This window comes from Protopterus annectens, chromosome 9.part0 (genome assembly GCF_019279795.1).
Source record: "Protopterus annectens isolate FY-2018-M chromosome 9.part0, PAN1.0, whole genome shotgun sequence".
Taxonomy (NCBI): Eukaryota; Metazoa; Chordata; order Ceratodontiformes; family Protopteridae; genus Protopterus; species Protopterus annectens.
Genome location: NC_056743.1, coordinates 1775589193 through 1775601678, shown reverse-complemented (window position 1 = coordinate 1775601678; position 12486 = coordinate 1775589193). Strand labels below are relative to the sequence as shown.

General features: G+C 43.0%; 1 protein-coding gene across 7 annotated transcripts in view; it reads right to left on the bottom strand.

Annotated features, from left to right (window-relative positions):
• The window catches only part of LOC122812252 (TLC domain-containing protein 4-like), a 1080923-nt gene that overhangs the window by 276101 nt on the left and 792336 nt on the right, over window positions 1-12486 (bottom strand). Inside the window, exon 2 of one of the 7 annotated variants that reach the window (XM_044084642.1) lies at window positions 7972-8080. The exons of the other annotated variants lie outside the window; for them this stretch is intronic. Coding sequence (XP_043940577.1) covers window positions 7972-7988 — 17 coding nt within the window. The 5' untranslated portion in view covers window positions 7989-8080. The remainder of the gene's footprint in view (window positions 1-7971; window positions 8081-12486) is intronic. 7 annotated transcript variants of the gene reach the window in all.

Here is a 12486-nt window from a genome sequence, read left to right as displayed (position 1 = left end):
GCCTCAGGTGAGCCGCTACAACTGCCATTACCTTGGTAAACACCCTGGGGGCTGTGGTGAGACCGAAGGGTAGGGCTCTGAACTGGAAATGACTGGCTCCCAGCCAGAAGCGAAGGAATCTCCTGAAGCTTCTGTAAACCTTGATATGGTAGTAAGCGTCCTGGAGGTCTATCGAGCACATCCAGTCGCATTCTAGAAAATAAGGAAGAATGGACTGCAGGGTGACCATCCGGAATTTCTGTTTGGCGACAGCCAGGTTTAAGGTTGACAGGTCCAAAATGGGTCTGAGGTCCCCTGTCTTTTTTGGCACTAAAAAGACCTGGAGCAAACCCCTGACCCGGACTGATCGGGGGGGACCGGTTCGATGGCTTGTTTGTGAAGCAGCTTGGAAACCTCTAGCACTGCCGTCTCCCTTTGAGCGGGTGGAACATCTGTGAGGCGCTTTGGTTGGATCAGAGGGGCAACAAACGGGATGGTGTAACGGGATATTATTTGAAGCACCCAATGATCTGCAGTTATGGACTCCCATGCCAATCGGTGCAATGATAATCTTCCCCCGACTGCCTCCAGAGTAGGACAGTCGGGCAACCCCTCAGGGCTCCCTAGACCCAAAGTTCCTCAGACCCCCTCTGCCTCTGGGACGGCATCTGTCATGTCCCCTCTGCCTCTAGGGGACTAGTTGTCTTGAGAGTCCCGGGAAAACTATGATTTCCAGAACCACATCTTCTTTTGCCCTCTCTGATTCCTGGAAAAGGATCTTTGAGGACTAGAGAAACGGATTCCAACGGCAGACGAGGTCTTCCCATCTTTTTCACTCTGGACAAGGGTGTCATGTACGGTCTTCCCAAAAAGAGAAGAACCATCGAAGGGAGCATTCGTAAAAGATGCCTTGAAGGGGTTGGCAAACTGATACAATCTGAGCCAAGCGTGTCGACTCATAGGTAAGCCGGTCCCAGCCACACTAGCTGCTCCTTCCATAGCATGGGAAAGAGGCGCATGGAAGTGTTTGATACTGACTTCAGAGTCGTCATTTTCGAGGGGAACAGACGCTTGTCCTCCTGCAACAAAGACTCTGAGGGTGACTCAGCTAACTCCATGACTAGGTCTCGCAGTCGTACAACGTGTGTTAAATACTTCAGCGCTTGGATGGAAAACGTCACTGAAGAATATACTCGCTTCCCAAATCGATCCACCGTCCTGGACTCCTTGTCCGGAGGGTAGACCAAGGAACTTTCCTGAGTCAGTTCCCTCTTGGTGACTGCTGCAACCTCCATAGTGTCCACAGGGGATCCCTTAAACCATGCCTGTCTGGCCGAGGGTGGAGAAAGAATCTTGTCAGGGCATTTAAGTATCGGCTCTATGGTATCAGGCTCCTTCCATGCCCGCGTGGTGATAAGATCCACCAAGGGATCCGCTGGTGGGAATACCCAGGACGTAGATGGGCCCATGCCAAAAGCCTCCAGAAACACTGATTCATCCGTAGAAGGTTTTGGGGCTGACCAACCTCCCCTCTGGCGGAGGATCTCCATAATGTCTTCAAAGGAGACATCCTCGGGAGGTGACCTGGAGAACCTCCTCCTTCATCTAAATCAGTGGCTTCTGTCAAGGACTCAGGGAAGTTCAGGTGCCTCCTTTTGCACATGTGCTTACGAGGACCTTCTTCAGTGGGACTCTCTGAAGAGGGCTCGTGAGCCATGGGGGGTTCCTCCAGGGGAACCGCCTGGGGCTCCTCTAGCACGGGTTGTCCCTGAGACAAGCTGAAGGGAGTTGTAACCGCATCCAAGGGAGTCTGGACGGAATCCAAGGAAATAGGTTGGGGTCTCGATCCTTGGAAGAGAACCCTCTCCCCCACATCGAACGCCGATGGAGAGTGCACTTCCTTAGCACCCAACAAGGAGGAAGCTCTCCCCGGGTTCGCCATGAGGAGTGGGGCCGAGGCTAGGATAGCCTGAGCTCCAAAGGAACGGCTCGGATCCGAGAAAATCAGAGCCAAAGACACCTCCATCCCTTCAGGTCCGACCCCCGTCCTCAGCCCCGAATGTTGCTCGGATCCAAACTGGGCGGATCCGCGGAACTCAAGGTAATCGCCGGAGTAGAGGTTGGAGGAACCATTGGTGCCGAATCACCAGCTCCAAAGATCCTTGGATCCATAAACCCCGAAACCGCAGGCTGGATCAGGAAGGAGAAATTGGATGAAAGAAGGGCATGGAGGTCCTCCCTCCAGAGGGAGAGGGGTCTGGTAAGACTCCCATCTGGATTTGGGTCCGAATAAATCTCATCATCCTATCCATATCCAGTTCAGAGAGACTTCGAGTTGAGCGCGAGGAAGTGACCGACTCGGTTCTGGCTGATTGGTGGGAGGATCTGGAGGAAGGCCTTGGCCATGAAGGCTGCGTCGGCTCCAGAGAGAATCTGGGGGAGTGGAGCCGAGGAGACACAGGTCTCGATACCTTGGAAGGTGGGCTAGGGAAAGACTCCCAATCTGGAGACCAGTTTACGGGGCCTATCCCCTTTCTTCTCTCTGTCTCTTCTGTCTGTATGTTTTCTCTTGTCTCTTGCTTTGGTATCCCCTTCAGCAAGTCTAGCGGGAGGATGAGTCCCAGCCTGATGGGGGGGGGGGAGTTGCAGAAGCCGAGGCTGAAGAGTCCAACGTGGAAGCAGGGAGCAGGCTTTTAGCCACCAGTTTGGCCTTCCTATCCTTCAGGGCCCTCGGACTGAATCCAGCACACACACTGCACTGGACAGATAAATGGGCTACGCCCAGGCAAACAGCACACACAGAGTGACCATCCGCCGGTGAAAGCTTATGGCCACACACTGTGCATTTTGTGAAAGTAGGTTTTGGCTGATCCAACATTTTTGCACACACAGCCACACCTACCAAAACCCAACACACTATGACCATGCACATCTATAGGGAAGGGCCTACACAATAACTACCTCACAAACTAAAACTTTTTTTTTAACCAACAAATAAGCGTTTAGGGGGAGGAAAGGGAACTAACGAGAAACTTTCTCACTCACACAAGAAAAAGTATCCCAAAAGCACTTACAAAAACCCTAAGGCTCAGAGCTACAGAGATCACGATTCTGATGCACGAAGCGGCAAACGAGATCTGAGGGAAGGTAGGAGATGGTGATGGGTTATGGGTAAGGTGGAGGAGCTTGTTGCTTGGAGCAGATGCTTGTAAAGTTGCCAGCTCGGATCTGATATGGATCCGAATACCCACAGGATGCAGATAAAATGAAGTTAACTACTTTAGATCAGCTGTTAAGTAACACAGTGGAGAGCAGCTTTCCTCCTCCTGAGGTGTACAAGACTGAAACTGAAAAATGAATCGAAAAATCCCTGGAGTTTCCCAGCCTGTGCAGTACATGGCCTATAAGATCTTAATTTAACACATTCTTTTTTGAAAGATGTGAGCACAAAGGGTCATGCTGCAGTGCAGGCAGGTCATCTGAAAACAGGGTTGCCAGATGTCCCTATTTGAGCAAGACTATCCCGGGATCAGCAGCCCTATCCCCAGTCCCGCACTGTCAGTTAAAATCCCGGCAAAACAGCCTCCGCTTTGTTTTTTTTTGACTGGCCCGTATGCCGATATACGAGCCAATCAAATAATCGCAAAAGGGAGCTACTTCTGTTTAATGCGGAATTGCGAGACCTTCTGCATTGAACAGAAGAGGATCCACTGTATGATTTTTTTGATTGGCTTGTATATCGGCATACGGGCCAATCAAAAATCGCTATTGTGTTAAAGACCTTTTTTTTTTTGGTCTTCTCTTAGTGTGAAGGACTTTTTTTTTTGGTCCCTGCCTGTCTCGTATCAAATCTGGCATCCCCGTCTGAAAATAATATAAGTGAATTCTGGTGAGTTTGAAATAATGCCACTGTAACCTAGACAGTTAAATTGTTTGTTTTTTTTTTTTAAATTCAAGCATTTGAGTTGGCTGATTTTCAGATCATTAGATCCAGCTGCACTAGATCAATTGTAGTGACATCCATTTCATCCCAAGCAACTGTGGACTACGCTGTAGTGCAGTGAATCACAATGTGTCTCGGAATATGTGTCTCAGCCTGGCAAGAGCCTAGCACTGAGCAACATTTTACCTTCTCCAAGGATGATGCCACAATATGAACAAAAGATGACTTACTTTAATAACTGGCTTAGTTTCTGGTGCCATTCTAAGGGGTGCAACATTTCTCAGCATAGAAGGAGATAGTCAACAGACCACGCTGCTTTGCCAGGGATGGTCTGCACTTCTCCCCTCTAGACTTTTGAATATTAGCTAAAACATTGTCTTCCCCCATACTGCCTTTTTTAGGCAATGCCAAACTGAAAGTACTTCCAACATAGCAAATTAAAACCAAGAAAATCTATAGGTATTACTACTCAATGCTAGGAGCCTAAACAAAAAAGTCAACTCCCTGGAAGCCATCTTTACCCTAGAGACTGCTGATGTCTGTGCAGTCTCTGAGACATGGTTTAAAGCTGCGGACAGCACAGGCAGGGACTAAGGGTAGAGATGTCTCTATTTACATCAAAAATAAATATACTTCAAGGCTGGTCAAACAGATCAATGCACGTGAGCTGCTCCATGTTCAAATCACCATAGGTAAAAATCCAATACCGCTTCCTTGAAAGCTATAGGTCCCCCTCTATGACCCAAGAAAACCATACCATGTATTTGAAATTACTACAAACCCTATCCATCCAACCCAATACCATATTCATGGGTGACTTTAATTATCCCTGCTATTAATTGGGAATCCTATACGACATCAAACGTACATGCACAGAGATTCCTGGATTTTGTAAACACAAACTCCCTGGACCAGATAGTCAACCAGGGGTGCAACCACACTGGATCTGGTCCTCACTAATATGGGAGAGTGCTGCACACCCCCTAGTGTAATGCCTTCCCTGGTAAGGTCAGACCACAAAATGGACTCCTTTGAAGTAAAATTAAAACCTGGACCCCCAGCTAAACTGGGAATATTCAGAAACTATTCTAAGGCTAACCTCCTGCTATTAAGTGAGAACCTGGCAAAATGTCAAGCCGCTGTAAACCTTGAGAACACTTCTGCATATGCGGAACTGTTCACAGAAACCCTGTACAAGCATGTTAATAGCTGCATAGAGGCAGCTGTACCCACTAGGAAGAAGTACAGAACTATCTCAAAAAAACAAGCCACCCTGGTGGAATCACAAAATCAACTGAATGTATAACAAGAGGAAGACAATTATGGCAAAAATTAGGAGGTGCAGCACCCAGCAGGATAAAAACACTCTCAAACTAAATAAACAACTCAGAGGACAAATAAAGTCTGCCAAAGCCAAATTTGAGGTAAGTTTGGCCTCTCAGGCCAAGGACAACCACAAAGCATTCTTTAGCTATGTCTGCAACCTCAAAGGCAATACACAGATGTGTGCAGAGCTCATTGTAACTCGAGCCACCTATACTGAGCCAGAAGATACAGCAAACCTCCTGGCTGATAAATTCAGCTCTAACTTTACTCCTCTCGCCCCCTCAACTTTCCCTCAGGAAATATCATCAAATATAACTCCCCCTACTATCACTAGGGAACAGGTCTTTAATGCTCGCTCTAAGACCAAGAACTCTGCATCAATGGGCCCAGACAATATCCCAGGATGCTTTCTAAATAGCATGAAACATGACCTATCAGGGCCTCCAAACAGGCTTCATGCCTCACGAATGGAGAAAGGCAACAGTCATCCCTCTGCACAAAGGTGGGCCATCTACAGACCCTGGAAACTACAGACCCATAAGGCTCACTAATCTTATATGTAAAGAAATGGAAAGAATTATCATCGAGATGATCAACAGAGATACAGTAAACCTCCAGACACTGGACCCAACCCAGTCTGGTTTCGTCAAGTGCAGATCATGTCTACTCAACCTGGTGGACTTCTTTGAGAAGGTCACCAAATAAATGGATGAGGGCAAAATTGTTCAAACTGCCTAACTTACCTGGCCAAGGCATCTGACACAATACCCCACTCCAGCACTGATGACAACTTCAAGAGGTTAGGTATAAACCCATATGTCACCCCGTGGATAGCCAACTGCCTCACAGACAGGACCCAGGAAGATGGAATTGGGGAGTCCACCTATACAAAGAGGCCAGTCACAAGTGGAGTCCCTCGGGGATCAGTCCTTGGACCGCTCCTTTTTGGCATTTACTTCTCAAAAGTCAAGGCCAATGTCAGTGGTCTCTGGCCGACTAAATTTGCTGATGATTGCAAATTAAGAGCTGTTATTGAATCTCACACTGACACAAATGTTCTACAGGAAGCTTTGACACAGACAAACAACTGGTGTCAGAGTCATGGACTAAAACTAAATGCCAAGAAATGCATAACAATATCCTCTGGGAAGTCATCCATCCCTGGTAACTATCATATTGACAACACACCACTTAGAGTTGACCCAGCAGTTAGGGACTTAGGGAAACACATAGATAGCAATCTAGCCTTTGATCATCACGTGTCTACAGTGGTGAGGAAATCATTCTATGTCGTGCAACTTATAAACAAAGGTATGGCATCTAAGTCCAAGGAAGTCATTGTTCTACTGTATTCAGCATTTATCAGACCTATCATTGAGTACAATGCCCCCTCTGGTATGTACTCAACCACGCATATCCAACAACTGGAACGTCACAGAGGTTCCTCACTAAAAGAATACAGGGCATAAGTAATATGTCCTATGCTGACCGCCTCAAGGCCCTATCCTTGTATTCTGTTTCCTACAGGCTTTTGAGGGAGATCTATGTTTGGCATACAGGGCATTGTCAAACTCCACTCTGATGGACCTCTCACATATCCACAAAACAAACAGCACCAGAATTACCTGTTCTAAAGACTTAAACCTTACCGGTGATATAAACCGGACCTGCTGGAGAGAAGGGTATGTATCCCAGAGACTACCCCCATCTATGGAACAGGCTTCCCCATCCATGTGAAGCAGAGTTCCTCCCTAACCCAATTCAGGTGCAACTTGGACAATTGAATGGGAAACTGGAAATTCATCCCTGGTTTGGCACCTATGCCTCTAATGCCAACAGGTAACCTGTAAATGGTTCATCTCTCATATCAAGGGTGTCAGAACTTGTTGGAGATTCAGGATGCATAGCTGGGCTTAAAAAGGCACTTGTGGTCGTTAACCTAGTAAACACCTATGAACCTATGAACTATTTCTGTGATTGTGCAAACACAGAGTTAGTGTATTTTCAAGTTATCCCTCACACCAGAAGGCTGCAAGGGAGGCATACCCCTGCAAAATACATCCTGGTGTGTGTGTGTGTGTGTGTGTGTGTGTGTGTGTGTGTGTGTGTGTGTGTGTGTGTGTGTGTGTATCTTTCTGTACCATGCAGATCCAGATTAGAGAATTAAAAACATGGATTATTTATAAATGGTTTTAAATTTTGTTTAGATTTGTTTACCACAACTCAGCATTTCTACATCCTGTTGACCTCTTATAGTTTTATGAACTTGTGTTTTTGTTTGTTTAGTGGCAAAGGATGGAGATGTGATTGTCTGGAGATGGACCGAGTGATAGAAATCATATGCAACTATATAGCTTTCCTCAAGTATTAACATTATAAATATCTATTACTTTCTAATCCACTACAAAATAATACAAAACACCATATTTTCTTGAAAACAGCTACAGGTGTTTCAAATGTACAGCCTTAATGCATAGCTTCTTCTTATAATCATATAGTATATATTATATATTGTTATCATATAGTATATATTACATATTATCATATAGTGCATATTATATATTGTTATGATACAGTACATATTATATATTGTTTTGGAAAACAGACCTAAAAAAGGGATACTTGATTGCCTAAATGATGTCTTTTTCTCACAGATACACTACAATTACTGGAAAAATAATCCATTCAGCAAACAAGTAAAAGCAATTAAAGCTGCTGCTTACATTAAAATGCTGCACATATCTGTTGATACTGTATAATGTCACAGCCTTCTTGGCTCTGGTTGCCACTGGAAAGAGTACTTGGATCAGTGTACCTACTTGGTTAAAAAGGCTAAATAAATAAACAAACAATTAATATTTGTGAATGTAAATGTAATAAAAAAAACTTTTAAGTTCCGAATAAAAAAGTCTTCAAACTAAGATGTTTATCAGTGGCATAAATCACAAATTCATTCCATCACTGCATACATAAAGAAGTTGCAAGCGGTCACTACACAGAAAACACATCTCTACTTTCTGGATTCTGCAGAGATGTCTAATCAGACAAAAGAAAGAAGCCCATTTTACAACAGCATACATGGCAAAAGGTAAGAAATACTTTTTCATATGACTCAGGTGTATGATACTAATAATCAGTGTCCAGCTGTGGTGAAGAACATAACCACTCCTAGCGAAATATACCCGCTTCATCTTTGGCCTCACAGGTAAAATGCACCATGGGTAAATTTCAATTCACTCATAGTCAGGTAGAGATTATTACTATAACAGCTGTAACTAAACACACACTGGGCAAAGTACTTAAAGTCTTACAACTGCGTTACATTCGGCAGAGTCCACATATACAGCAGTGTTACTGTTTAGCTCAAGGTTATTATGTTTAAGAAAATAGGACCAAAGGAATTATACAAGACAAGTGAACACAAGGGCCATAAGCTGCTTAACTATATACACCTTTATGTAAACAAACAAAGTAGACAGTGTATGAACCTATGTAGGGGTTTACATTAATTTCAAAGGCTTGGAGAAAAGCGAACCAGTTCAAAAGTAGCTCACTAAAGACTTTATTCGGAAAATAAAAATAAAAATATCATCAAGCACTTTCGCCTGGGTGAATACCAGACTTTTTCAAGATAACCAAATTGAGAAATTACAAGTTTAAATGCTTCACTTAATAAAATCATGTGACAAATACACTAATAAATTAATTAATTAAATATGCACAAAGAATTGTTGTGGCAGCTTAAACTGAATGCAACCAAGTCCCCTGGTTTGAATGATGGTATTAGCATTACCAGTGTTTTGAAATTAAGAAGGGCTAAGCTATGATTTTATGTTTTTAGAGTTTAAACTGCACAGAGGCAGTTGTACTTTTATAAAATGTTCACAAAATGTTCTTGGAAGTTACAGAAAGCTTTTAAAAAGTTTTGTATTAACCTTTAAATTTCATTAATGACATTTTTTAATATGGGACATTTTTAAAATTGGTTATTTTCATGTCCTTTAAACACATTTCAAATGCATTTTATTTGGAATATCACCTATAATTTGTTTCATTGTTTATTCAAGATTTGTTTTTATTTAGGCTGTATTTATTAGCATATTTAATTAATTAATTTGTTAGTGTATTTGTCACATGATTTTATTAAGTGAAGTATTTAAACTTGTAATTTCTCAATTTGGTTATCTTGAAAAAGCCTGGTATTCACCCAGGCGAAAGCGCTTGATGATATTTTTATTTTATTTTCCGAATAAAGTCTTTAGTGAGCTACTTTTGAACTGGTCCGTTTTTCTCCAAGCCTTTGGACTTATTGTGTTTATTGGTCTGGATTTTGTTTTTCCTGGTTACTTGGGTTTACATTAATTTGTCTAATTTTTAAATAATTCAAGAGTGGGGAATAGTACCAAAAGTCCTGGCCAGGTCAAAATAAGTAGTGTGTATAAAATGACCACTATCCACAGCTTGTGCAACTTTCAAATAAGCTTACTAGGACCTGCTTTCACAAAACCAGACTTGTTAGGGTCTAGTTCAGTTAAGTTGCCTTTGTCTACATAAATGAGTTATATGATACATTTCATGGCTTTGCATATAAGGCTGGTGAAGTTAACAGGCCTATAATTACCTGGGTCTGTTGAGGGGCCACCCTTATATAGGAGGGTTATAATGGCTGCTCTCCAGAAATCAGGAACAAAGCCTGCAGACAGGCTAAGACTGAACAGTTTAAGTTGAGGCTCAGGCAGTCCATATTTGACACTGATCAGAATAAAAACTGGTGTATTGCCTGGTCCCATGGAAGTATTTTTTTTCTGTGACAGGGTGTCCAGGGTAATTTCAGGGGAAATTAAATTTTCAGGGATACTGGGGCAACAATGTGTGCAGGTGGAGTGAGGCTAGCACTACATTTGTTGGCTAATATATACTGGCTATATCCTTGGGATTGGAGAGTATGATATTACAGATGAATTCAGTGCATTGCTGGACACTACTCCTTACTTTTCTGACACAGATGAAAAAAACATTGCTTTTTCCTTTGGTATTTGTGGCAACATTAAGTTCACAGTCTGCTTTACATTTTAGAATAATGCTTGTAAGTTCCTAGCTGGCATATTTCACTGTGACCCTGAGGCAGGGGTCTGGAAATTTTTTGCAATTTGTCAGTCTTTTCCTTCTTTTATTATACAAGGTATTTATAAAAGGGAGTTCCACCACAGAGGTTCATTCCTGAATTTACCTTTACATTTAGAACAAGTGAGTAATGACATTTCTATGCAGCTGTTTAGATGCTAGTAAAAGTCGGAGGTGAATCCGGCAGCCCTCTCAGCTGGCTCTACTTACAAGTGATTGTTAGGAATTTTCCATATGTGTTTTACAAGCTGAAGCCCCTGACGTCCCTAATGGTGGTCTCATTTGTTGATGGGGAATTACAACTAGGCCTGCCAGAGAAGACGGCCAATTTGTAGTTAGATTTAACCAGGGACGAAGAGATGCGGGGTGAGATACAGGCAGAGACTAGGTTGATAACGACAAGGATGTTATGGCCTACATTGGACAGTTATACCATTTACCCCATTGCACTGGTATTAAAGTCTAGGAAACACTGAACACAAGTAGTCTGTAGTGCACAGAGCATGGTGATTACACTTTGATATCCGGAAAAAGACAAATCAGTTATGCGCTACTATAACATGAGACCCAGTCTTAACAAATGTTAAGCAACCCCTGCTTAACTTGCTAAGGTTGGGTCTCACTCTAGGTACTCAAATGTGCCAGTATTTGTCAAAGGACAGTGACAATTTGTTTCTCCCTGTTGTCTGTACCAGTAACAGGTCCCTGACTTTCTCTTATAAACACTGAAAGCCGCTAGAATAACAGGATTTGTTTGCCTGCATTTTCTGACAGAGAGGAAGTCTAAAATTCAAATGTATGTCATCACTTAGTGACTTTAATCCCCAGTGATTTGTCAGAAAACAACAAATTTTATTAGGATCAGATTAAATATATGAGGCAAAAATATTAACATTCTGTGAAAATCTGGACAGATAAGAGGCAGGGAACTTGAGTGTAAACATAACAGTTACACTGTCTCTCTTACATCATTCACCAAGTTCTTTATATAGATTTGGAAGCCGGTAAAATACTTTGCACTTTTTTATGTAACTAGTAGTACACAGAGCAGGCACTACTAAGTATAATCGGTCTACAATCATAACACTTTATTATGTGTTCTCGACATGGATGCCAAGATTCACCTCAGGAGCAAATTTCTTGGCATCCATGTCTCGAGCACACAATAAGCAGGTTATTTACTTATTTTATTTATTTATATTTGTTGACCGGGAGTGTCCGACTGGACGTAGGTCCATTTTCAGCTGAGGCCCGGGGAGAAAAGCTCCACAGTTAAAATCTACAGACAGTAGTTACATTGGATTTATAGTATAGTTTCATAGTTTCATAGTATAGTACTAGGCTATCTGCCCTGGGGCATTTGTAAGCCTAGCCATAGTGATGTGGCATTTGCCACCCCATGAAATGGTACAGAAATGTACAGAATAAATTTAGAATACTGTGTCTAGTAGTGACACAATGAAGGTACCCTTATATAATATAATTAGTTTACTGTGCCCCTGTCTAGCAGTGACACAGATGTGACCCCTGGGGTAAACTTACGATCTCCCATCCACTCATCAAGATTTCTCTTGAAGAGAGTCAGTGAGGGGCTCTGCCTAATACGAACTGGGATCTTGTTCCAAAGCATGGGAAGCCTCTGGGTTATGAATCTATCCCTCCAGCATGTCCTATTCATACTTGTGCCAAGGTTTAAGTCTTTAGCTCTCGTGGTCCTGATGGACTTGGATTTTTTGAGGTGGAGCATGTCCATCAGATCCTGATTGGACATGGCCTTGTACGTCAGGCAGAGATCACCTCTGAGCAGGCGGTATGCTACTGAATAGAGCTGAAGTTTCTTTAGTCTGGCAGAATAAGACATATGTTGGAGACCCTTGATCCTCTTGGTGAGGTAATTTTGTGGTCTCTCCAGCTGTTGCAAATGCTGGGTGAGGTACATACCAAATGGGGCACCGTACTCAATCATGGGTCTGATGAGGGAGGAATATAGGGGTACAATGACATCCGTGGATCTGGATGTGAATCCCTTCATGATGAGGTGTGCAAGGTAGAATGTTTTTCTAACCACTTTGGCAACGTGGGTATCAAATGAGAGGCCGCTGTCGACTTGGGTC